This window comes from Ranitomeya variabilis, chromosome 6 (genome assembly GCF_051348905.1).
Source record: "Ranitomeya variabilis isolate aRanVar5 chromosome 6, aRanVar5.hap1, whole genome shotgun sequence".
NCBI lineage: Eukaryota > Metazoa > Chordata > Amphibia > Anura > Dendrobatidae > Ranitomeya > Ranitomeya variabilis.
Window position 1 is genome coordinate 516,037,691 of NC_135237.1, and position 27,199 is coordinate 516,064,889.

Consider the following 27,199-nt stretch of genomic DNA (forward strand, 5'->3'; position numbering starts at 1 on the left):
TTGAATCCTAACAGACTATATACTTGTATTACACACTGTTAGGCTTTGGTAAACTCCAGTGCTTGCTGAAAATTTCCCCAGGGTTGGAAAACCCCTTTAATTTGAGGATTATACAGCCTTCCACTAAATGCAATTCAACTAATGGCTGGTTAACACTAGACACTCTGCGGCATTAAACGACTGCCGATCTGCCACAGGTCTCCTGATCTGCAATCGTTTAGTAGCTTGGTTACACAGGCAGACTGCTTTTTATATGTGACACAAAAAGATCAGTGTTCAGTGTGCATAGACTGCCATTGTTCTCGGCAGCACATTTCCTGTTTACACAGGACAATACGCTGCCGAGAGTAATACGTTTTCAGTAAGCCAAAAGACGATTTAACCCCACGAACGGCTGTTCTGCTCATTTGTTGAGTGATTAGCAACCTGTTTACATAGCACAATTATTGGGAAATGGGTGTTCCTGATTTTTGCGCAATGAAAAATGTGTGACACAAGAACCTCCAGACTGTGATTCTATACTTGACCTCAGCCTTATGTGACATGCAGTTAGTGGCTGTCGCTGTAGGATAATAGGTGGGAAGCCTCATTCTCAGTCCAGTTTGACTCCCGGTCATAGCTACTTGAATGTTCAGCCGCTCGGCCGCCACAGCTCCTCAGCAGTGGCCCGAAAGACTCTATGTAGTGAGACTATTGCCTTACATCATATGATGCGCTGGCTCAATATTGCACCCACTGTGCCTGTATGCGATGGCCAGACCCTAGAACCATGATGCACAGCTTATCAGGGTAACTAGTCCGGAACATAACCAGGGGGACTCGTCTACTCCTTATAGGACAACCAACGGGCAATGTTGTTGCGATCATCCAACTATCTAACATGTATTTGAGTCTTTCCTATCTTCCCTGGTGGCAGGTGACAAGGAAAAAGAGGAATTGGACATGTCGGCTTACAATAAGTCTAATCAGGGGTGCGCCAGGGAATGAAGAGGTAGCGATCGTACCCTGATCCCCGAGGAGGTCCAAAGGCCTCACTGTAAGAAAATCACCAATATTAATGATGGACCGGACAAGTACGGGGGCCATGGTACAGATTTTGCATGCCTACAGAAATAGCTGTCAATCAATGACTAAGACCACCCACTGGACTCCAAAGGCCAGAATGAGTCAGGCAATAAATAACAAATTATGCTGACTTTTTGCCTATAAAACCATATAAATGTTTGATACCTGCAGATCAAACTGCATATTCGTGACAGGTTCACTTTATATGTATGACCATCTCCCCTACATCTTAGGCATTGAAAAAGGAGAACTTCATGCTATAGCACATGACGGGTGTTCTGATGGAGGGCGCTCCTTCGCTTTGCATAGGTTATATGCGAATATAATGGGAAAGCAAACACATTGCATCATCTATGCTGTGCTGCCACAATGGCTATGAAAATAAGGGGCGGCTTATAGGGTAAAGGCTATGCTGTGGTCAGAGGGTAATGCTGTATGTCACATGCAATGCACAACTACCACCAGGGAAATATTTCCTAAACAGTCTTATAGACTAATGTCGCGGTCTCCATTACCCTGAGGACATATCACTTGATCCGATGTAGTTATATAAGCATAAGCCTCAAATACACATCAGCCCGGCTTCAGAATTCACATAGACTATTAACCAGCACCTGCACAATGGATGGCTGCAAAAACCTTATGCCCTGCCAAGTTCTGTAAAAATTATATAATGCCAGGAACGAGGGATGGCTAGATTGGCATTGAAATAACCAGCGAATGTTAAGGTAACACACACGATCTGTGTCAGACTGGGGTGATACTAGCTCTGGGGGCCCACTGTTCAGCTACATGCAAATATTACATTAATAATTCATGATAATCATGATTGATAAGATGCCGCCTTTGTCTGTACGCAGTGATTCATGTTTATTGTGCCAAGTATTGCTCATATAGGAGTATGAGAGGCCCACCGGGAAATTCACCAGCTCTCCTATGGGCCAGTCCGAGCCTGCATACGCTAGACTAAAGTGGGCCACACCTGCCGATTTAGGTGAGACTGGATGACCATCTGTTGTGTAAGGAGGCATTTACACTTTCCCCAAATATGTGACTTCCATATTGCTGAGTGTACACGTGCTTTGCATCATGAGAGGAGAGTAAACCACTGAGTCACTGGTGGTTGCTATGGTAGCCATGGGGCCTAACACATACAGAACCTGACAACTAAATTTACTGGGAATGGACCAAATTTTGAGAAGCAAACCTGGACTGAAAAGGGATGGGATTTGTGTAAACCCTGTTCCAAACTCTATGTTCTTGAGTGTCGTTTGAGGATGTTACTTGGTGTGTTGGTGGTGTTCCTTGGTATGGGGCTATTAACCCAACACAAATGGTGGTAATCATGCCAAAGGCCTGGATACACAATCGTTCAGCCGATAGCTATCTCGCCTGACTTCGCCATACACAGCTTCCTGTGTTCCCTTTGAGAGAGTCATTGCCAGAATCCTCTCCTCAGTACCAAACAAGAGGCTCAGGCACTGAAATTCAACAGGCCGGATCATTCTTACCCCCAACCTCATCTGTCTTAAAAAACTCAAGGGGCTCTCCATACATATGCTGAAATCACCAAGTTTAGCAAACTTTTAACTAATGTGTGTTTATTATTCTTATAAATTTTTATAGCGCCATTTATTCCATGGTGCTTTACATGTGAAAAGGGGGCAAGTATAGACAAATACAATAAACATAAGTAAAAAAACAAGGCATACGGGTACATAAGGAGGGAGGACCCTGCCCGCGAGGGCTCACAGTCTGCAGGGGATGGGTGAGGATACACTAGGAGAGGGTAGAGCTGGTTGTGCGGCGGTTCAGTAGGTTAAGGATCACTGCAGGTTGTAGGCTTGTCAAAAGAGGTGAGTCTTCAGGTTCTTTTTGAAGGTTTCTATAATAGGCGAGAGTCTCATGTGTTGTGTTAGTGAGTTCCAGAGTATGGGGGAAGCACGGGAGAAGTCTTGGATGCATTTGTGGGAAGAAGAGATGAGAGGGGAGTAGAGAAAGAGATCTTGTGAGGATCGAAGGTTGCGTGTAGGTCAGTACCGGGAGATGAGGTCACAGATGTATGGAGGAGACTGGTTGTGGATGGCGTTGTATGTCATAGTAAGGGTTTTGAACTGGAGTCTATGGACGATAGGAAGCCTGTGAAGGGCTTGGCATAGGGGAGAGGCTGGGGAGTAGCGGGGAGACAGGTAGATTAGTCGGGCAGCAGAGTGTAGGATGGATTGGAGTGGTGCCAGAGTGCTAGAGGGGAGGCCAGAGAGTAGAAGGTTACAGTAGTCAAGGGGGGAGATGATAAGGGCATGCACTAGTGTTTTTGTGGTTTCGTTGTTGAGGAATGCGCGGATACGGGAACATTTTTTTAGTTTGAGACGGTAGGAGGAGGCAAGGGCTTGGATATGTGGCTTGAAAGAGAGGGCAGAGTCGAGGATCACCTCATGGCTAACACTATAGTACTCCTAAAATGCCCTGCCAAAGTTTTACAGTGACAGTACTGAAGAGATTGTGAATACATGGTGAACTGAAAGGCCCCGTCTCACTAAGCGATTTACCAACGATCACGACCAGCGATATGACCTGGCCGTGATCGTTGGTAAGTCGCTGTGTGGTCGCTGGGGAGCTGTCACACAGACAGCTCTCCCCAGCGACCAACGATCAGGGGAACGACTTCGGCATCATTGAAACTGTCTTCAACGATGCCGAAGTCCCCCTGCAGCACCCGGGTAACCAGGGTAAACATCGGGTTACTAAGCGCAGGGCCGCGCTTAGTAACCCGATGTTTACCCTGGTTACCAAAAAAAACAAACACTACATACTCGCCTTTCGGTGTCCAGGTCCCTTGCCGTCTGCTTCCTGCTCTGACTGAGATCCGGCCGTACAGTGAGAGCAGAGCGCAGCGGTGACGTCACTGCTGTGCTCTCACTTCTCACTGTACGGCCGGCAGTCAGTCAGAGCAGGAAGTGGACGGCAAGGGACCTGACGGACATCAGAAGGCGAGTATGTACTGTTTTTTTTTTTTTACATTTACGCTGGTAACCAGGGTAAACATCGGGTTACTAAGCGCGGCCCTGCGCTTAGTAACCCGATGTTTACCCTGGTTACCAGTGAAGACATCGCTGGATCGGTGTCACACACACCGATTCAGCGATGTCAGCGGGGCCTCAACGACCGAAAAAAGGTCCAGGCCATTCCGACACGACCAGCGATCTCACAGCAGGGGCCTGATCACTGGTACGTGTCACACATAGCGAGATCGCTATGGAGGTCGCTGTTGCGTCACAAAATTTGTGACTCAGCAGCGATCTCGCTAGCGATCTCGCTATGTGAGACGGGGCCTGAAGTCCCCGAATAGGGCTAAACAAACACAAAAATGTTGAATAAAATGTTGAAAAATATTTAATAAAATACAAACATAAGCACGCACATAAATAGTATTGCTGCTTCCATGAACTATAAAGTTTTTATGTTATATCATCCACATACCATGAATGTTATAGAGGCCAAAACTGCCTGTGGTTTAAAAGTGTCACCATTTACAGGTATACAGGGGTATCTCCGCCATTATGTTTGCCCTTTTGCAATCCGATCTTAGCGTATGGGAGTGGTGCCAACCAGTGCATGAGACATTTATTATAGTGTATGCCAAAACTGGAGGGCTTTGTAGCTCGAATCTACGCCATCTTGTAGATTTCATTTTCTTAAAGCCTATTTAATTTAGAGGCACGTGACTCTTAATCCAAGTGGGCTTATGGTTCAAGATTGACATATGAAACTTCTGTCTTGGCAGATTTTCCTTTTTATTCTGTGAATAGGTGTGGTTTAGAGGAAAAGTTGCTCAAAATGCAAAGAAAAAGTGCACCATATTGCGCTAAAATTTAGGAGCAAAAATTGGTGCAAAATAAGGTAACGAAATAGGTGATGTAAAGTTAAGCCCCTCCATAAGCATTAGAGTAATGTAGGCCAAGCTGGAAATACAATCAAGGGGTTTGGCAGACAGACTAATGTATATGGGACCCCCTGTCAGATGGGGGGAACATAAGCTTCCGGCCTGTTTGATTTCGGAGTGATGATGGTTTTGTTTTCTCCGAGATCAGCCACCGCCAGAGACATCTGGCAGCGGCTCTCTCAAAAAAAAAACAGGAGATGACTGCCGACCGAACAATTGGCCAAATGATCAACAGCTATCTAATGTGTATGGGGGGCTTTGTACAAAAGTGTCTAAAAATGTGCAAAATTGTCATCCAACATGATCCAGTGTGTCAATATTGGACTGGATTAGGGGGAAGGGGGTGTTTTCCAGTGTTCCGACACAACCACTACGGGCTTGAGTCCATTTGTATGTGTGCAATAATGGGTTAATTATAAACAATGCACATTCTTTCCTCTCCTTCCTGCTTTACGGTCATGATGTAAACGCCTTACCCGCGTAGATGTTCATCTTATCAAATAAAATATAACTTTTCTTCGTTGCCAGCCACGCACCCCTGTGTATACAGGTGATATCTGTATACAGGTGATTTCTCGACATAGATTTAACCCCTTCCCTTGCAATGCGTCTCTGCAGCAGCGTACATGGGAAGGGACATAGGACAACACTGACCTGTGTGACTGCTCTACAAGAGGTGGAGACTGGGGAGGAGAGACCTGGGGGCGTAGCTGTCTACCTGTCTCTCACCTTTCTGGCTGGGCTGGGAATGAAAGAAAAAAAAAAGTCAAAGGAGGGGGGAGGGGTGGAAGGTAGAGAGGAAAAAAAAAAAGAAGAATTACCAGTAGCACTTGTTCTGCCATCTCTTTCCCTTCCACACACCTTTACCTGCACAGACTTGAAAGTCCAGTTCCACCAGGGAGCTAGGGAGAACATAAAGGGAGAGTTCATTGGATCAAACATGTCACAAGAGACGGACAAGTAAGTGATCATACTGGTTTTGGGATCTGGTGGCAGTGAGAAGCTGGGAAAGTTTTTTTCATTCCTCTTTTTTTCCCCTTGCGGTTGGATTGATCTTATGAGAGCCCCCTAACTTGTACTCTCATTCATCACAAACGTATCTGCGACCATGCTGCTTTAAAAAAAGTTTTTATGACTTTTTTTTTTTTTTTGTTTCTTTTTTTTTTTTCCTTTACCTGGAGAGTTTCATGGAGGCCGCTGAGCTGGAAAAGGGCCCAGGAAGGGAGAGAGATTGGCTTTTGTGTGGAAGTAACAAAAGACTTTTCTTTAGCTGGACTAGGAGCCCTACTCTGTGACCGGTGGGCTCTGGTGGGAGATGCATTCATAGGACTTGTTGTGCCTCTTTCTTCCTTGTAGTCAGTCCATCTCAGAAATGACAAATGGGATGTGTCCCTATGGGTGCCACTATTTTAGTTAACCCTTTTATAGTACAAAGTAGGGACAGCACATCTTATTTTAAATATTTTTTTTTTCTAATAAAAAAAAAGGCATGTCGGTAATGTTTTTAATATTTTTATCAGTTTTTTTTTTTATATACATGACTGAAATGATTTTGTCTTTTTATCACTTTTTTTATTATTTTTTTTCTATAAAAGCATCTGTGTAACATTCTGTGATAAAACATAATATAGGCTCATAGATTGACAGCCGGGAGAGACCCGGTGATACATCTCGGCTACTAATATCTTCGGCACGGTTTTGACTTAACCTGTTCTAACCATCCACTACTTTTTCCAGTAAACATACTATATCATATATTTTGGATCTCACATTGTCTGATCATTTTGGATTCATACAGTCCCTGGATTCCTGAGGGTCTATTATTGAGCCATATGTTACTTGGTAACAGACCACAAGATGGGTGGCTTTTCAGGAGGTCCTGTCATGGTCTTGTCTTTGGTACAGCTGGAGAACTATTGATGACCCAAGTCTGGTCTATCATGACATTTGACTTATAGTCCACCAATTTTTGTGCCGAGAAATATTTTTTGATATATGATCTGTATGGAGGGTGGCTTCGTTGTCCATCCTTGGGTAAGTTTGGGAAGTTTTGGGCTGCTCATTCTGTGCCCCAGGCAGATAGACTGTTTGTCTCTGAGACAAGTTGGGACATTCAGTCTCCAGAGTCTTGTCTTTCATCTCATTAAGATTGTCTTTTCATGCCCTGATTTGCTATTGTTCTTGGCTCAGGAATTAATGATGGACAAGCGCATTGAATGGACATTACCATTGGTGTAAAAACCCTTGCTGACTCTCAGATAAGCACCATAAATAACTCTTTGTTAAGTTTCTTAGCTCAGTCAATAGAGGTGAAGAAGTTTTCCCCCAAAAATACAATTGGACTTAATCCAGGGATTGTAATTTGCAATAACGGGTCCACCCATCGCAGCTATAAAGTGCTGCAGGCATCAACATAGGACTTCTGATATGCTGCAGCTCACTATAGCAAGCCTAGGCAAGTTGTACGTCAACCTCTCAGGCATGACACAGGGGAGAGATAAAGCAGCTAAGATTTTATCCTGTCTGTGAATAAAATATTTGCATTTGATTTATTTCATGGGATCATCAGTTTCACAATACCCCTTGAAGGGGTTGTCATCGTTTAACTTTTTCAATTTTTTTTTTAAAGAAAAGTTCCCAGATTATAAATTGGAGAAGAAACTAGGGAACCGAAAAAGAGCAATAAAGTTTTCTCCAACGGACAGTGGTATAGGTGAAAGGTTATGCTCAACTGGTCCAGTTGTGTGAGGCACAACACCTAAAATGCATAGAGACCAACTGCTGCAGCCCCATGGGTTGGATAAGCGATGTAGTGCCAATTGGAGAAAGGAAAAATGGGTTTCCCGAGGATCCAGATGAAAATTCCACAAGACAGATAACGTGTTAATGCGGCTAATTTTCAACGCGTTTCGAAGTCACTGACTTCATCAGGAAAAAAACACAATATTGTGTGAAGCGCGTTGAAAATAAACCGTATTAACACGTTATCTGTCGCTTCGAATTTTCGTTTGGATTCTCACCAATAGCGCAGAAAACCCATTTCTCCTTTCTCCAAATGGCAGATTATGAATTGAGCAATAGGATTTCCAGCAATTAGACATGGTTCACGCCACTTTTTTGGGGCAGGACTTGATATATCCATTTGTACTGTAAAAAAATGTATTTAAATACATAAGTCTGTATTTACATAGAATATAACGGGGAAAAAAGTATGCCTTATGGGTTTCTGTTTGACATACGTTTGTGCACATATTCATTTTGGTCTTTTACATGATGCAAAAAGCCGTTTACTGCACTTTTTCGTCTTTAAAAAAAAAGAGGATGAAAAATGGATCCATTTTTTTTTTTAAACACTGTAGTTTATGGAAGATGCATGGAAAAGTATTGTATGCATCCATTTTTTATTTTTCTAGAAAATAAGTGACATGATCGCCTGACACTACCCAATGTCATTTAAAAATATTGGATTCATTTTAAATTAAAAAACAAACACACGGATGCAAAATATATTCAAAATGCAGACATGCTTTAAAATGCATCAGTTTTACAACAAATTAGTTTTTTTTTTTTTTTACAATATAGAGAAGTGAAGCTGCTAAAAAATTACAAAAATGTGAAGTAGGCCTTAGCTGGGAGAAAGTGTTCAGTTATTTTACAGCGCCCCCACAGGATAGATGAAATATTACACAAGGCATACAGAAATTAATGGGTTGTTCGTGTAATGAAAGGATGTCAGATTTTTCAGAGTGAGGGACACACTTTTGTAGCCCCTCTACTTTCTAAAGCCCTACTACATGTTAGATATCTGTCAGCTAAACAATGGTTCCGGTGATCATTTGGTTGGCAGTTTTCTCGGCTGTCTCTCCCGTATACTGGAGAACTCGCTATGCCACGTGATCCTGTGTTCTCTATGAGAGAAAAGCTGCCCGGACCCTCTGACTTTGCCTCATTTCTTAGAAAACAAAAGTCAAAATCGGACACGCCGGATCCTTATCTCCCCCGACATCGTCTGTCAGGAGCCCCATACACATAAGTCCACATCAGTTAGTCTAATATTTATGGAGGTCTTTATAGTGATGAGTATCAAGTAGAGAGGCACTACTACATACACAAGGCATAGACATGAGGCATTGATGCTGACCTATCACCCCATGATACAAGTATTCAAGGTGGGGAGAGGAGGTCAAATTTACTTGGCTAGAAAAAAAAGCCTTCAGCATTAGAGGGTGCCTGATTGGACATGGCAGACCTCAAACCCCAAAAAATTATGGGTTGATCTTGTGGGAAAACAACTTGATCGACCAATATAGACCTACTGTCTATGGGTGACTTGAACTCCTCTGTTATCGTCTTGTTATAGGACAAATTGGTCAAACATGGCCATTGCTATCTGGATCTCAACCAATTTTGACTTTTAGAAAACAGTGGGCAAAAGGATGTTCACAATGGCCGACTATCTGCTGTAAAGATTTGTCAACTTGTTAAAAGGGTCCCCAGTGCCCACCCAAAAATCAGGACACATAGGCCCCGATTCATCAATTGAGGATTTTTTAAGTCACTTTCCATTTTTTTTTTTTTTTTTGGCTGGAGTTATCCACTGATGGGTTTTTTTTTGTGTCAAATTCATTAAAATGATGCGTTTGATTCATGAATTTTGAGCAAAGTCAAAAATGGTATTTTTTTTTCTTTTAAGGTATGTGTCCACAGGCCGTATTACATCTGGAATAGCTGTGGATTGAACGCTGCGTGGAGCCGCAGCGTTCAATCCACAGCGTTTAGGTGTTACAGTATAGTGGAGGGGATTTTATGAAATAGGGGGCGGCGTGAGTTTTCCGCTCCGTCCAAAGCGCCGGCCATCCTGAACGTGGACACGCACCCTAAGGCTATGTTTCCACGGTCTGGAATGACAGCGCTTTGGACTCAACAGATACCCGCTCCGTCCAAAGCGCTGCCAGCTTTTGTACGTGCAGTGATTCCGCATGTGCGGAATCATTGCATTCTATACATAGACTGTGTAATCTATCTTGCGGAGACTGAGCGTCTCCTCAAGCTAGATAGACATGCTGCAATCTATAAAGACGCGGCGCATGTGCGTATACATAGGTCTGCCACCTGCGTCTTTGAACAAATAGTGGAGATGGGATTTCATAAAATCCCCTCCACTATGCTGTAACATCAGGACTCTGTGGCTGTACGCAGCGCCTCCTGACCGTGGAAACATAGCCTAACTGTTTTTGTGACTTTTTATCCCTTAAGGTCACCCATTTTGCAAAAAGTTTCAAAGGTTGAGTAAAAATTTCTGGAGTGAATGAAATCACACCAGGGGAGACAGGAGTACATTTACGACTAATTTTGCAACTGTGCTAAAAGTCGCAAATGATGAATTAGACGAAAATATCTGGAAAAATCTAAACCCTACGCACAGTGATGAAGTAAAAAAACAAAAAAAACAGGTGAACACATAAAACTGACTTTAAAAAAAAGAGGTGCAAATGGAAAAATGAAATAGTGCGAAACGCCCAAAACGTAAACGGGCACAAATAAAATAATAAATTGGGCCCAATGTGACCTCCACTTGGAACCCCCATCGATCAGATGTAATCTGTGAGGAAACTAACAGTAAGGCCGGGGTCACACTTGCAAGTGTGATGCGATAAACTCGTGTGAGCCTCTCTCATCAATACTCGGCACTGCCGCCGGCACTTGGGACCGGAGCATGCGGCTGAATAGAAATACATACAGCTGCAAATTCGGACCCGAGTGCCGGCGGCAGTGCCGAGTATTGATGAGAGAGGCTCACACGAGTTTATCACATCACACTCGCAAGTGTGACCCAGGCCTAAGTGTTGAATTTCTTCAGAGCACCATCATAGGGGAAATAGAGCATTACACGGTGCCCTTTCACATCAATAGGCTATCTGTGTAATACAAGACAGGACAGGTTCTTCAGAGGCAGAAAACCTTTTTCTAATAGCTCTCCACTCTGACCAATAGATGATAGTACTGGTCAAATGGACCTCCAATTTCGTCATATTTTATCAATGTGGTATATGAAAAAATACATATTTTCCAAGCTTCTTTCACCTATTAAACAGTAAAAACAGACAGCATTCACATGATGGCCTTTTTTTCACAGACCCATTTACATGAACGGACGCTTTCGATCTGCAAATCGGATCGATAAATGGACAAGTCTCCTATTTAAAAAAAAAAAAAAAAAAAAACAGAACAAACATGTGAAAATGCCAATAGACTACACTTAGGCTACTTTCACACATCCGTCTTTTTGTTTCACGCTAAATCCGGTTCTTTAGAGAAAAACCGGAACCGGTTCCCCCATTGACTTGTATTAGCGCCGGATCGCGCCACATGGCCCAGCGTTCCTTCCGTTTTTTTCCGGATCTGGCTAAAATTCCGATTCCGGCGTCTGAAAAAAACGTCTACTGCAACTTTTTTTTATCTCTGGCGAAAAAGCCTGAAGCACCGGATCCGGCGCGTCCGGCTGCTTGCTACAATGAAAGCCTATGGGAGCCGGAAGGTGCCCGATACGGAAAAAGGCAGATCCGGTGGCCTGATCTGGTTTTTTAAAACTGAGCATGCTCCCATTTTTTTTTTTTTATCCAATAATCTAGATAGGCTAGCCAGATCCGTCAAAAAAACGGATCTGTCTCATCAGTTTTTCAAAATCTGCGCCGGATCCAGTTTTTCCAACATTTGCCGGATTTAGCCTGACACTGAAAACCTGATGTGTGAAAGTAGCCTTACATACTTGTTATATCGAAGTGAAAACATGGATTGAACATGTGTAAGAAACACTTTTGTCTGAATGAAGCCCAAGTTTTTTGGAATTTCCAGCCAAATAAATCATCTAAAAAACTAAGTTCAATAAGATATGTATCAAAGAACTGGCTGTCTGAACAATGCCAAAAGAAAGTTGATGCTTAGTGTCCTTGTTATGACCATTTCAATACAGTATAGCGTGCATATGTTTTGTCACCATTTGACTGTTTTTATATTTTTTTTACATCCAGGTTTTGGATTGGCCTCATTCAATCATTTGTTTTTCATGTTCTACAGGTTCGTGAAAAAAAAAAAAATCAGACAAAACTCAGATGCCATCCCATTGCGGTCTGATTTTCATGGACTGATAGATTGTAGAAGGTGGAGAAACTTCTTCTTTTCTCATAAGAGAAAAACTGATAAAACTTTCACGAAACTCTGACACTCTGCTGAAACTCAGATCAATAACACTGATGAAACTCAATATGTTTTTCTTGCCTGAATGAGGCCTAAAGCAGAGATTTTTCTCTAATGTACAATCACTTTAATAAAATACATCAGCCACATAGAAAAGGGCCGATAAAAAAAAATACTTCTTTACCATGATCATTACGTGCTATATGCCAAGTTGGTTGAAGGGAAAATATGCATCTTTGTTTCTAGGGGCATAACTTTGGAACGGAGGGTCAAAGAAAAAAAAAAATCAGAATCAGTGGGATAGTGTCAAATGGAGGAAGGACTGAGTCTTAAGGTACCGTTACACTAAGCGACGCTCCAGCAATATAGACAACGATTCGACCTAAACTAGATCGCTGGAGCGTCGCTGTTAGGTCGCTGTAGAGATGTCAAACACAGCAGCTCCAGAACGATGCAGGAGCGATCCAGTGACGTAACGGCAACTCGCTTATCGTTCACGCTCCATGTAAAAACATTGCTGACATCGTTGCTTTTGCTGTCAAACACGACGATACTCGCCGATCTGACGACCAAATAAAGTTCTGGACTTCTAGCTCCGACCAGCGATATCTCAGCGGGATCCAGATCGCTGCTGCGTGTCAAACACAACGAGATCGCTATCCAGGACGCTGCAACGTCACGGATCATCGTCGTTCTCGTTGTAAAGTTGCTGAGTGTGAAGGTACCTTAAATGAAAATAGTCTAGTGAAACCAAATTTGGTTCTCCATGGAGCGTTCCCCTAAACAGCTCCATGTTACTCAGCTTCATGGACCTTATTGACTATGACATAAAGGTAATTAAATGATGGGGTTCCACAGTGGAGACTTTCCGAGATACCTTTGCAGATTTTGATATCTTATGGTACCGTTACACTAAACGACTTACCAACGATCACGACCAGCGATACGACCTGGCCGTGATTGTTGGTAAGTCGTTGTGTGGTCGCTGGTGAGCTGTCACACAGACAGCTCTCCAGCGACCAACGATCAGGGGAACGACTTCAGCATCGTTGAAACTGTCTTCAACGATGCCGAAGTCCCCGGGTAACCAGGGTAAACATCGGGTTACTAAGTGCAGGGCCGCGCTTAGTAACCCGATATTTACCCTGGTTACCATTGTAAAAGTAAAAAAAAAAACACTACATACTCACATTCCGATGTCTGTCACGTCCCCCGCCGTCACCGCTGTGCTCTTCTTTACGGCCGGCACTGAGAGTCAGTGCGGGAAGCTGACGGCGGGGGACGTGACAGACATCGGAATGTGAGTATGTAGTGTTTTTTTTAGCTTTTACAATGGTAACCAGGGTAAATATCGGGTTACTAAGCGCGGCCCTGCGCTTAGTAACCCGATGTTTACCCTGGTTACAAGTGAACACATCGCTGGATCGGTGTCACACACGCCGATCCAGCAATGACAGCGGGTGATCCGCGACCAAAAAATGGTCCTGATCATTCCCTACGACCAACGATCTCCCAGCAGGGGCCTGATCGTTGGTCGCTGTCACACATAACGAGATCGTTAGCAGGATCGTTGCTACGTCACAAAAAAGCGTGACGTTGCAACGATATCGTTAACAAAATCGTTATGTGTGAAGGTACCTTTAATGGTGCAACTTCAGGGTTTCCTCTGTCTGGGTGTGACTTACTGTCACAATACTGCTCCCTTGGGGGTCGGTGGCAATGGCCTGTGATGTGGAATAGTGGAGGAGATGGACAAGGAAGCCGGAGAGGCCAATCATAGTTAACAGCAGATCGTGTTTTATTGACATAGAAGATGAAAAGGGAGAACATATAATTGGCATCAGATTGCCTGGTATTCACATTTGAATTTGATGGAGTTTTCATTCAGATGGTTACACATGGCCCTACGTTACAGTTCTTCTCCAATATAATCTCACAGTCATATAAATCCATAGAATCCTTCTGTGATCTGTTTGGCTGAAGCAATTACCTTTTTACAGATGCTCCCATGAGGCAAGAAATATAATTCCTTCTCTAAATCTTCCACCACTGTTACAGGGTGACCTTGTCCAGTCCACAGCAGTCTCAGGGCTACCAGTAACTGCTCAGCGGAGGTTCACAACTCTGCTCCTGTCTGGGCTTTTGCCACTTTTACTGAATCCATGTTCTGACAGAACCTACTGCTGTCTAGCTGATGCTCCCTGTGCTGTAATTACAGGCACTCAGGTATGCTTGGCCTAAACAGTCCCTTACATAACTGAAGTAACTCCCTGAGATTCCCACTAATTGCTAACCCTTTCGTTACCAAAACTCCTACAGCTAGCAATAGTTTTCACAGTCCACTTATGAATAAATGCAGCAGCTGAAAAATTCATCAACATAAGCATACCTCCCAACTTTTGAAGATGGGAAAGAGGGCCAAAGTTTGCGGTGCGCAACACGTGGCGCGGCAAATTTAAGGACACGCCTCTGACCACACCCATTCATAACTAGTCACACCCATATCCACATCCCAACCACACCCATTTAGCACTGCTGATCACACTGTTTCATAAAGAATAATTATAAACAAAAAAATATGGCCACACAGTGCTCCATACTGTATAATGGCCACACAGTGCTCCATACTGTATAATGGCCACACATGATGCTCCATACTGTATAATGGCCACACAGTGCTCCATACTGTATAATGGCCACACATGATGCTCCATACTGTATAATGACCACACATGATGCTCCATACTGTATAATAGCCCCACATGAAGCTCCATACTGTATAATGGCCCCACATGAAGCTCCATACTGTATAATGGCCCCACATGATGCTCCATACTGTATATTGGCTGCACATGATGCTCCATACTGTATATTGGCTGCACATGATGCTCCATACTGTATAATGGCCCCACATGATGCTCCATACTGTATAATGGCTGCACATGATGCTCCATACTGTATAATGGCTGCACATGATGCTCCATACTGTATAATGACTGCACATGATGCTTCATACTGTATAATGACTGCACATGATGCTCCATACTGTATATTGGCTGCACATGATGCTCCATACTGTATATTGGCTGCACATGATGCTCCATACTGTATATTGGCAGCACATGATGCTCCATACTGTATAATGGCCCCACATTATGCTCCATACTGTATAATAACCGCACATGCTCCATACTGTATAATGGCCCCACATGATGCTCCATACTGTATAATGGCCCCACATGATGCTCCATACTGTATAATAACCACACATGATGCTCCATACTGTATAATGACTGCACATGATGCTCCATACTGTATAATGACCACACATGATGCTCCATACTGTATAATGACTGCATATGATGCTCCATACTGTATAATGACCGCACATGATACTTCGTACCGTATAATGGCCACACATAGCTACTCCTACACACGCAGCTGCGCTCCATACACTTTTCACACACAGCTCTGCTCCGTACACATGCGCTCCGTTCCATACACCTCGTACACATGCAGCTCCGCTCCATACACCTCGTACACCTTTAGCTCCGCTCCATACACCTTGTACACATTTAGCTCCGCTCCATACACCTCATACACACACGGCTCTGCTCCATACACCTCATACACACACGGCTCTGCTCCGTACACCTCGTACACATTCAGCTTTGCTCCATACACCTCGTACACATTCAGCTCCGCTCCATACACCTCATACACACACGGCTCCGCTCCATACACCTCGTACACACATGGCTCTGGTACATCCACACTGTAAACACCTCCTGACCCCACACAAGGCAGCTTACTTACCTCATCCAGCAGCACCATGGCAAGTTAGCAACCAGCACAGCCGAGTCCTGCAATCCATGGAGGTCCCGATCATGTGACCCCTTACTCCTCCCCTCCTGTGACCTCATCACAGGTCCTGTGCACACAGAGCAGGCAGCCAATATGTGGTGTAAGGCTCTGCGGGTGCAGGGATGACCGGCTGATATGTGTCCCCTCTCTCTCCCTCTCTGAACTGTACCGCACATGCACACTGGAAGACTCAGAAACATACGGAAGGGGCGTGGCCTAACACAAGGGGGCATGTGACGGCTGCTTCTCCTGTTGTCTGCGGGAAGCAGAGTGTCCCGTGTGGGACAGTGGGGAAAAGCATCAAAACCGGGACAGTCCCGCACAATGAGGGACGGTTGGGAGCTATGCATAAGGTGCAGACGACCGTATTTTCAGTCCGAGTGCAATCCCACAAAACATCTGATCACACTCAGACCAATGTTATCCTATGGGGCCATGCACAGAATCTGTTCGAGGAAAAACTTACAGCATTCACAATTTTGCAAATTTGCATCGCATTCGGCCATACAAGTCAATGAGTTTGCCAAAAACATCATACTGCACCCACATGACATCTGAAATCAGACTGATTTTCATAGACTGAAAGAATGGAGAAGATGGAGAAAACTTTTTTTTTTTTTTTTTCCATCTTTTCTACATCTGAGAAAATCAGGTCACACCAGTAACCAACTCCAGGGCCCCACTTTTCAGCTTCATGCAAACAGTCTCGGACTGGTGCATAGGAGAACAAGGGAAATCCCCCGGTGGGACCCTGTGGAGATCTGGGCCCCCAACCCCACTGTATGGACAGTACTTGGCATAATTCACTTGATTCACTGTGTAGAGTAAAAAGCAGCATCTCATCATTCATTAACCAAACTACCCAGTGTATTAACTATATAGAGATATAGGTACTTTTTTGAACAAGGGTAGTGTGATATTTGCATGCAGGTGAAAAGTGGGCCCCACAAAGTCAAAGTTACTGGTGGACCCTTGTCACCCCAGTCCGACACTGCATGCAAATGTGACATTTTTCTCACTCACAAATTTCTATAACAATGACCTGGGTAGATTGGTAAATGAATAAGATGCCGTATATATATATATATATATATATATATATAGATATATATAGTAATTCAAGTATATTTTGCCAAGTACTGCTCATATAAGAGGGTGGTGGCCCACCGGAGGATTCTCCTGTAGCCAGTGCAAGCCTGCACTATGCTGTGTGTGATCATTGTGTGATTTACCATAATCTGCCCCTTCTCGCGTATGAGAGACCATATGGTGGTGTGACCGTAGCCTAACACATTACAATTATCATATGATCATCAGAGGGTGCTGATCATTCTTCCACTCTCTTCCACAACTATACAAGTCTGCTCTCACCACTTTGTGACCTGAAGTTCTCCCACATTCTTACCTACTAGATTATTAGCACATTTCTATCATTTTTAATGGACGTGAGCAGTCATTCACGAGCTTTCACTGTGAGATGAATGACATATCATCCATATGAATAAGCAGCCTGCTAGGAGTAGTCAGGAGAACAGATTAGCGCCGCTGTGTTCCTGTGATCGGTTTCTCATGATCCCTTGCTTCATGTTGAGTAGGACACCTGTTCCTGAACAAGATATCTCTGTGTTTGTGTAAGTGAATGCTGAGATTTGTAATCTGAATCTACAATGAGGCTCAGCGCTCCGGGAATCATATTGTCTTGGTTCAGATAAATCCGAGTGGTGATTCAGCTTGAGAGCAGATGATGGTGTTAGATGGGCATTTGGCTGGTTATATGGGCACTTGAGCCTCAGAGCAGGATATGGATCCTGCATATCAATGGGTGTATGTACTAGAAGTGACATTAAGTAACTGTAAATGGAGGAATTAGCCATGAAGACTGCAAATGGTCGATTTATTTTCACCGAGTTGAGAATTTGAGAGAAAAGAACATGGAAAAACTAATGACGTGGTTGTTACAAAGTGTGCAAACCAAACAATGTTCTGACCACAGTCAGCACTTGTGTTTCTTGTATTGTTTGCTAATTACACAGGTCTACAAAAAATATTTTTTGTAATCATCGCGGGTGACTTTGAACTTTTCTGAATCATCTTTTTGTCCTGATTTAAAAAATGTATACAGTTTTTCTGTAGTATGTATAGTTTCCATGGAGCAGCATCATTATTATTAGGTATAGGAAATATTCTGGTGACATTGAGGCTACTTTCACACTAGCGTCGTGCACTGCACGTCGCAATGCATTATTGTGGAGAAAAAACGCATCCTGCAAAGTTGCCTGCAGGATGCGTTTTTCTCCATAGACTTTTATTAGCGACGTGTGACGATTGCGTCGTGTTTTGGTGCACTGCTGGCACAAAAAAAGTTACATGTAAGGGCTGTCCCACACGTCCAGATAATTCCGGTACCGGAATAAATCGGTACCGGAGTTATCCGTGTCCGTGTGCCTGGGAACTCACGGAGGCCATACCTGCGGCACACGTGTGCCGCCCGTATGGCGAGTGGGTACCACACGGAGCGTGTGGTACCCACTCTGCATGGTGCTGAAGCTGCGATTCATATCATCCCTGCAGCAACGTTTGCTGCAGGGAAAATATGAAGAATAGTGTTTAAAATAAAGATCCATGTGTCCGCCGCCCCCCCACCCCCTGTGCGCCCCCCCCGCTGGTCAGAAAATACTCACCCGGATCCCCCGTCGGCAGTCGCTCCTTCCTGGTCTGGCCGCGGCTTACTGTATGCGGTCACGTGGGGCCGCTCATTTACACTCATGAATAGGCGGCTCCGCCCCTATTGGAGGTGGAGCCACATATTCATGAGTGTAATCGGCCGCATACAGTAGGAGGCGCGGCCAGACCAGGAAGGAGCGACAGCCGACGGGGGACCCGGATAAGTATTTTCTGACCAGCGGGGGGGGCGCACAGGGGGTGGGGGGGCGGCGGACACATGGATCTTTAGTTTAAACACTATCATTCATATTTTCTCTGTAGCAAACGGTGCTACAGGGAACATATGAATGGCGGCTTCAGCACCATGTGGGGGGGACAGCGCTTACTGTAGCGCTGTCTCCGGCACGCCACACGGACCCCAGACGGAGAATGTCCGTGTGAGGTGCGTGTTTTACACGGACCCATTGACTCTATTGGGTCCGTGTAATCCGTGCGCTCCCACGAACACTGACATGTCTCCGTGTTTGGCACACGGAGACACGGTCCGCACACGGTCCGCACAAAATCAATGACATCTGAACAGATGCATTGATTTTTATGGGTCTACGTGTGTCAGTGTCTCCGGTACGGGAGGAAACTGTCACCTCACGTACCGGAGCCACTGACGTGTGAAACCGGCCTAACTTTTTTGTGCGTCGGGACCGCCATTTTCGACCGCGTCATAAGACTGCTTCCGCTGCCCACTTCCGGCATTTTTGTCAGTGTGCGTCGGTACGTCGGGCCGACGCAGCGCGACGGCCCTGTACCGACGCTAGTGTGAAAGCAGCCTGAGAAAACGGTAATCTACATATCAGAAAAAAATGCTTCACTTTCAAAACAGTTTTTATTGAACCAAAATAATTTCACATGCAAAATAGAAACCAAAATATGAGCAGAAATTAAAAGTGCTTGACATTAGACTGTCGTTGATGCGATTTTTCAGGGTTGTCCCTATATAACATCCAACAGTAATCTGCCATCATTGAGTCATTCCAAAAACCCTGGAAGCGGTGTTCCATTACTTTAATGTCCTGGTGAAACTGCTTGCCTTGTTCATCACTTACATCCCCAAGATTTTGAGGGAAGAAATCTAAATGTGAGTGCAAAAAGTGCATTTTCAGAGACATGCGACATCCAAGACACTGGTATGCATTTAGCAGTTCCTCAACACCTGCAACATATTCTGGAGATTTTTTTTTTTTCCTAAAGGTACCTTCACACTAAGCGACGCTGCAGCGATACAGACAACGATGCCGATCACTGCAGCGTCGCTGTTTAGTCGTGTGTGGTCGCTGGAGAGCTGTCACACAGACGGCTCTCCAGCGACCAACGATGCCGAAGTCCCCTGGTAACCAGGGTAGACATCGGGTTACTAAGCGCAGGGCCGCGCTTAGTAACCCAATGTTTACCCTGGTTACCATTGTAAAAGTAAAAAAAAAAACACATACTCACATTCCGGTGCCCGGCGTCCGCTTCCTGCACTCCTCCTGCATCCTGTGTCAGCGCCGAACATCTCCGGCATCTCCCACAGAGCACAGCGGTGACGTCACCGCTCTGCTTTACGGCCGGCACTTACACAGGATGCAGGAGGAGTGCAGGGAAGCGGACGCCGGGCACCGGAATGTGAGTATGTGTTTTTTTTTTTTACGTTTACGCTGGTAACCAGGGTAAACATCGGGTTACTAAGCGCGGCCCTGCGCTTAGTAACCCGATGTTTACCCTGGTTACCAGTGAAGACCTCGCTGGATCGGTGTCACACTCACCGATTCAGCGATGTCAGCGGGAGATCCAGCGACGAAATAAAGTTCTGGACTTTCAGCAACGACCAGCGATCTCACAGCGGGATCCTGATCGCTGCTGCGTGTCAAACACAACGATATCGCTATCCAGGACGCTGCAACGTCACGGATCGCTATCGTTATCGTTGTAAAGTCGCTTAGTGTGAAGGTACCTTTAGGGTACCGTCTCACAGTGGCACTTTTGTCGCTACGACGGTACGATCTGTGACGTTCCAGCGATATCCATACGATATCGCTGTGTCTGACACGCAGCAGCGATCAGGGACCCTGCTGAGAATCGTACATCGTAGCAGATCGTTTGGAACTTTCTTTCGTCGCTGGATCTCCCGCTGTCATTGCTGGATCGTTGTGTGTGACAGCGATCCAGCGATGCGTTCGCTTGTAACCAGGGTAAACATCGGGTTACTAAGTGCAGGGCCGCGCTTAGTAACCCGATGTTTACCGTGGTTACCAGCGTAAAAGTAAAAAAAAAAAAACCGTACATACTCACATTCCGGTGTCCTTCAGGTCCCTTGCCGTCTGCTTCCCGCTCTGACTGACTGCCGGCCGGAGCAGAGCACAGCGGTGACGTCACCGCTGTGATCTGCTTTCACTTTACGGCGGCACTCAGTCAGAGCGGGAAGCAGACGGCAAGGGACCTGAAGGACACCGGAATGTGAGTATGTACGGTTTGTTTTTTTTTCCTTTTACGCTGGTAACCAGGGTAAACATCGGGTTACTAAGCGCGGCCCTGCGCTTAGTAACCCGATGTTTACCCTGGTTACCCGGGGCCTTCGGCATCGTTGGTCGCTGGAGAGCGGTCTGTGTGACAGCTCTCCAGCGACCACACAACGACTTTCCAACGATCACGGCCAGGTCGTATCGCTGGTCGTGATCGTTGGAAAGTTGCAGAGTGTGACGGTACCCTAAGAAGTTTTCACAGATCCACTTGAAGCTTTTCCAAGATCTCAATTCCTTATCGTTTAGAGTTCCTTCAAACACATCATCTCTCATAAGCTCTCTAATTTGAGGACCAACAAATACCCCTCCCTTCAGTTTTGCTGGTGAAATGCTGGAGAATTTCTGTGAAATGTCAGATCAAACAGTAGAGTAAGTTCAGTTCAGTGGTGGTGACAAACTAAGAAAAAAAATGTGATGAGCCGAGACTATATGTAGATATTATCCCAGAGATGAGAAAGGCAGCTTGTATTTAGAACTGATTTTCCTGGAGGTAATCTGGTAGATAACTTTTTACAGTTGTGAGGTAAACAGGTCAGCTTATTTCTAAGGCTACTTTCACACTGGTCCGTCGGTACGGGCCGTCGCAAACCGTCGGCCCGACGTACCAACGGACAGTGTGTTAGGCCACGTTCACACTTTGCGGCCTGCTCTGCGGGTTAATCCCGCAGCGGAATTGATAAATCTGCAGGGCAAAACCGCTGCGGTTATCCCTGCAGATTTATCGCGGTTTGTTCCGCGGTTTCCGCCGCGGGTTTCCGTCTATACTATTGATGCTGCATATGCAGCAATATGCAGCATCAATAGTAATGTAAAAAATAATAAAAATTGGCTATACTCACCCTCCGATGTCCGGATCTCCTCGGTGCTGCAGGCGGCTGTGCCGACAAGGACCTTCGTGACGTCACGGTCATGTGACCGCGGCGTCATCACGGTCATGTGACCGCGACGTCACCACAGGTCCTGCTCGCACAGCAACTGAGACCGGACGCCGCGGGCAGCGCTGAGAGGTGAGTATAGCATCATTTTTTATTTTAATTCTTTTTTTTTACACCCAAATATGGTTCCCAGGGCCTGGAGGAGAGTCTCCTCTCCTCCACCCCGGGTACCATCTGCACATTATCCGCTTAACTTCCCGCAACGTGGGCACAGCCCCATGCGGAAAGTGAGTGGATCAATGCATTTCTATGGGTGCAGAATCGCTGCGATTTTGCACCAAGAAGTGACATGCTCCTTCTTTTTCCGCGGAAATCCGCAGCGTGGGCACAGCGGGTTTTGTTTTCCATAGGGTAACATTGTACTGTACCCTGCATGGAAAACTGCTGCGGATCCGCACTGTCAAATCCGCTGCGGATCCGCGACAAAACCCGCAAAGTGTGAAAGTAGCCTTAATGTAGCACAACGGGGGCAGCGGATGCAGTTTTACAACGCATCCGCTGCCCCATTGTGAGTTCCAGGGAGGAGGGGGCGGAGTTTCGGCCGCGCATTGCTGACGGTCCGCCAAAACACGATGGATGCGACGTGTGGCAATCTGTCGCAATGCGTCGCTAATGCAAGTGTATGGAGAAAAATGCATCCTGCGGGCAACTTTGCAGGATGCGTTTTTTCTCCAAAACGACGCATTGCGACGTGCGTCGAACAACGCTAGTGTGAAAGTAGCCTTACAGATAATCATTTGTAGACAGGCAGCTTCTCAGTGTGATATTGGCTGCTTTCAGGTTCTCTCTCTGTGGAGACCCTCACTCAGTTACACCTCAGTGGCTGAGCGGTTTTCTTCTCTCTGAGGCAACTTCCCCTCCCAGAAGTGCAGTGAAAATCCTCTCACAATGGTGGCTGTCTGCTGCCTTCCCTTCTATCTCCCTGTGGCAGGGCTCAGATCCCTGTAAGGCCTGTCTCCTGTCAGAGTCTCACATATCAGTCCTTGCTGCCATCACCATCCTTTTCTGACTGACTCAAATCTTACTGCCTCATAACAGTTAGCTCCTCCCCATAACATGTGACTTTCCGAGAAGCAGTCATTGGTTGACTGCTCTGTCAATACTCCTTCCCATAAAACTCACTAAAACCTTTACTGATGTTGCCCCTGTAAGAAAATTCGCAATTAAGTAAGACAAGCAAAGAAATGGGAATAACACAGGAAAAACCACATACATTGAAAATGCAGAAATAACGTAATAACAAAAATACTTCTATCTCAGAAACTTTATGTGATGGCACAAAACTAAGCATATTTTTGGCATCAGCACATCAAACTCCATAAAACAGACATATTACCTTTGCTGCTGATTTTTTTTTTTGTGTTGACAAGTGTTATAAGGGCAGGTAGCCAAAAAAAAGATGATTTTGGTTATTCCAACAATAGATAAATGGCCCATTCAGATGAGCGAATAATTGAGCGTTTGTAGGAACGCTCATTCCCAATTATCATCTTATTTAAACAGGCCAGTAATCCCTCGGCAAACAAGTAAAACATACATTTGTCGGCTGCCATGATTTTTAATCAACAATATCGGCAAGTCCTCACCCAGTGTAAATTGGAGATGCGTTGCCAATATTATGTTGGTGTATAGGGAAAGAACAATCATATTAACAATTGTTCTGTGACCATTACTGTTTTGTTGGACTGTATAAGCAGGCCAGTAGATGACTGTCAATCTGCATTTTTAGCCAATCGGCAGTCAATTAAGTCTGGATTGGTCTGTCTAAATGGGCCAAAGAGATCACTGTTGTTGTGACTCCCCATGACCCATTGAATGTTCTTTCATGTGTGCAAGATAAACGTCCCGTAATAAGCGCTAATTGATGACATGGCAAGTTGATTACTGCTTAATAGAAGTTACATCTTGCAATTATTGCAAAGGTTTAGAATGAATGATCACTTGTAGGATCACTGAATCCATACAGTTTTTATCAATACTTTCCCATTTATAATTAATTTACCCACTGAGGATACTATGATCTAGATTTACTCAGTAAAGGCTTGGATTTTATGCATATCAGATTCATGTTGGTGCTAATATATGGCAGTATTGCACCCTTCTGATACTTACCCTACTATTGACTAAAGTTGGCCATAAGCTTTAGATGGCTGCAGGCCAAACGCATGTTCATCCTACAGCCATTCCTCCTTTACGTGCTGCATTTAGATGAATGGATAATCGTGTGGTTGTCAGTTAAAGAAGTCGGCAAAATGCTCATTAATTGGGTAAACAGGTTTTGTTTTTTTGTTTTTTTTTGCTGGTATAAACCTTCTTATCAGCAGTCAGGGAATGTGCTTCCGATAATACTAAGCTCTATGAGGGCAGAACAATCATATCAGTAATTGTTTTTTCCCATTGTTGTTCAGTCATGGCCATAAGTTTTGAGACTGACTCGAATTCTGATTTTAACAAAGTTCTCTGCTACAGGGTTTTTAGATCATTTAGTAGATGTTTCTATGGTTACTGAAGTAGAATTATCAGAATTTCAAAGTTTTTAAACTTTTACTGGCAAATACTTAAAGTTAATGTAAAGACCGAATATTTTACAGTGTTGTCCTTTATTTTTCAAGACTTCGGCCCTTCACCCTGGGCCAAATCCTGACTGACAGCCCATTCATAGAATATTTCAGGATTTTTGTGTTTTTGTTTGTCCTACCCCTATTTGAGGATTGACTAAAGAATGGGATTGGCATCTGGGTGGGTTGAACCATGAACCCAAAATTTCAATGTCTTATTTACTAAGCAACTTCACTTCTGCATCATGACATGGTCTCCATCATGCTGGAAAAAGCATCACCAAATTGCTCCTGGATAGGAATGAGCAGAGCCATGGAAGTTCAGGGTCTGGTACCCAAACTTCAATCAGAACCCCAACCCTATTGAAAACATTGGGGACCCGAACTTCACTGAAAAAAATCTCTCTCTCCTCTCCTTCCCTCCTCCTATCTCTCTCTCTGTCCTCTCTCACTCCCCAAACTTTTTAAGTTCGTTTTCTCTCACTTCTACTCTTGGATCATTGGGAGAATTTGCTCTTGATGTCTAGACCCCATTTTTTATTCTTGGCAGTATTCTGTATTCTTGGGCAAAATTGTGAGTGAGTCCCATCCATGAATGAGAAGACCCCACACTTGAATGATCTCAGGATGCTTTACTATTGCCATGACACAGAATTTGCAGGTAGCGCTCAACTTTTCTCCTCCGTACATAATTGGAGAAAATAACCTTGCAGGACTGCAGAGTATTGGGGGGAATTATTTTCTCTGAATTCCCCTCCAGACTGTTTTGGACATCTGGAAGAATGATTGTGCAGAGAGGAAAAGGAGCCGTGTGTCAGAACAACGGTAAAACACACTGAGACCATTCATGTGTGGGATTGCTTTTCATCCCATATAGTAATAATACCATAAATAAAGAAGGGGATCTAATCTTCCTCCAAGAACAACTTCTCCCAATGATCGAGGAGCAACTTGGTGAGGAACAATGCTGTTTCCAGCATGATGGAGATCATGTCTGAAGGCAAAAGTGATAACTAAGTGGCTAAGCTTTGGCCATGACTATACTTGAGCTGGTAAATAAATGCAGAGTAACTTGTGAAATAGTCGATTGTCGCTGGATAAAGTGGATTGCCGGGTTGACCAAAATCAGGATGTCTGAATCCAACAATACACATGTACAACAAACTCAATAGAATGTTGAAAGTAAGAACATTAAAGTAAAAAAGATCAGGATTGTTAAAATCCAACTGCCCAATCCCCTTCTCCCTACTTATGACATTTGCCATCGAGGGAGAGTCAAAAGGCACCCATACAGATTGAAAGGTTGGATGGAATCTGTGGGTTTGGCTCACATCAATAATAAAGATTTTTAACTTGTTTTATAATGTCATTAGCATGAGCTGTAATTTGTATTTTCTCTCCATCTTTACGGCCTCCGTACACATTAGACTAATGATGACTGAACCCACTGATATGGGGGCTTTTAACGGATGATGTTGAGGGAGAGATGCATCTGTCATGTCCGATTTGGACTGCCAATCCCACTTTTATTCTCCCTGAGATAAGCTGCCTCCAGATGAGTTTAGCAGTGGCTTAAGGCTGAGTCACACATAACGATATCGTTAACGATATCGTTGCAACGTCACGCTTTGGGTGACGTAGCAACGATCCCGCTAACGATCTCGTTGTGTGACAGCGACCAATGATCAGGCCCCTGCTGGGAGATCGTTGGTCGATGAAAATGATCAGGACCTTTTTTTGGTCGCTGATCACCCGCTGTCATCGCTGGATTGGCATGTGTGACGCCGATCCAGCGATGTGTTCACTTGTAACCAGGGTAAATATCGGGTTACTAAGCGCAGGGCCGCGCTTAGTAACCCGATATTTACCCTGGTTACCATTGTAAAAGTTAAAAAAAAGTACATACTCACATTCTGTCTGTCACGTCCCCCGGCGTCCACAGGGTTAAAACTGCTTTTGGCAGGAGCGCTGCTAATATGCACGTGCTGCTGCCGAGAGCTTCCCTGCCCTGACTGTGTCAGCGCCTGCCATAAAGCAGAGCACAGCGGTGACGTCACCGCTGTTACTGCCGGCGCTGAACCCTGTGGACGCCGGCGGGGGACGTGACAGACATCAGAATGTGAATATGTACTGTTTTTTTTTTAACTTTTTTTAACTTTTACAATGGTAACCAGGGTAAATATCGGGTTACTAAGCGCGGCCCTGCACTTAGTAACCCGATGTTTACCCTGGTTACCCGGGTGCTGCAGGGGGACTTTGGCATCGTTGAAGACAGTTTCAACGATGCTGAAGTCGTTCCCCTGATCGTTGGTCGCTGGAGAGAGCTGTCTGTGTGACAGCTGCCCAGCGACCACACAACGACTTACCAACGATCACGGCCAGGTCGTATCGCTGGTCGTGATCGTTGGTAAGTCG

At 44.7% G+C, this 27,199-nt stretch overlaps 1 protein-coding gene across 1 annotated transcript in view; it reads left to right on the forward strand.

The window, feature by feature from the left end:
* Positions 1–5,617: 5,617 nt before the first annotated feature.
* GRHL2 (grainyhead like transcription factor 2) overlaps positions 5,618–27,199 on the forward strand; it is a 98,077-nt gene continuing 76,495 nt past the window's right edge. The window contains exon 1 of the mRNA XM_077270979.1: positions 5,618–5,968. Coding sequence (XP_077127094.1) covers positions 5,757–5,968 — 212 coding nt within the window. The 5' untranslated portion in view covers positions 5,618–5,756. The remainder of the gene's footprint in view (positions 5,969–27,199) is intronic.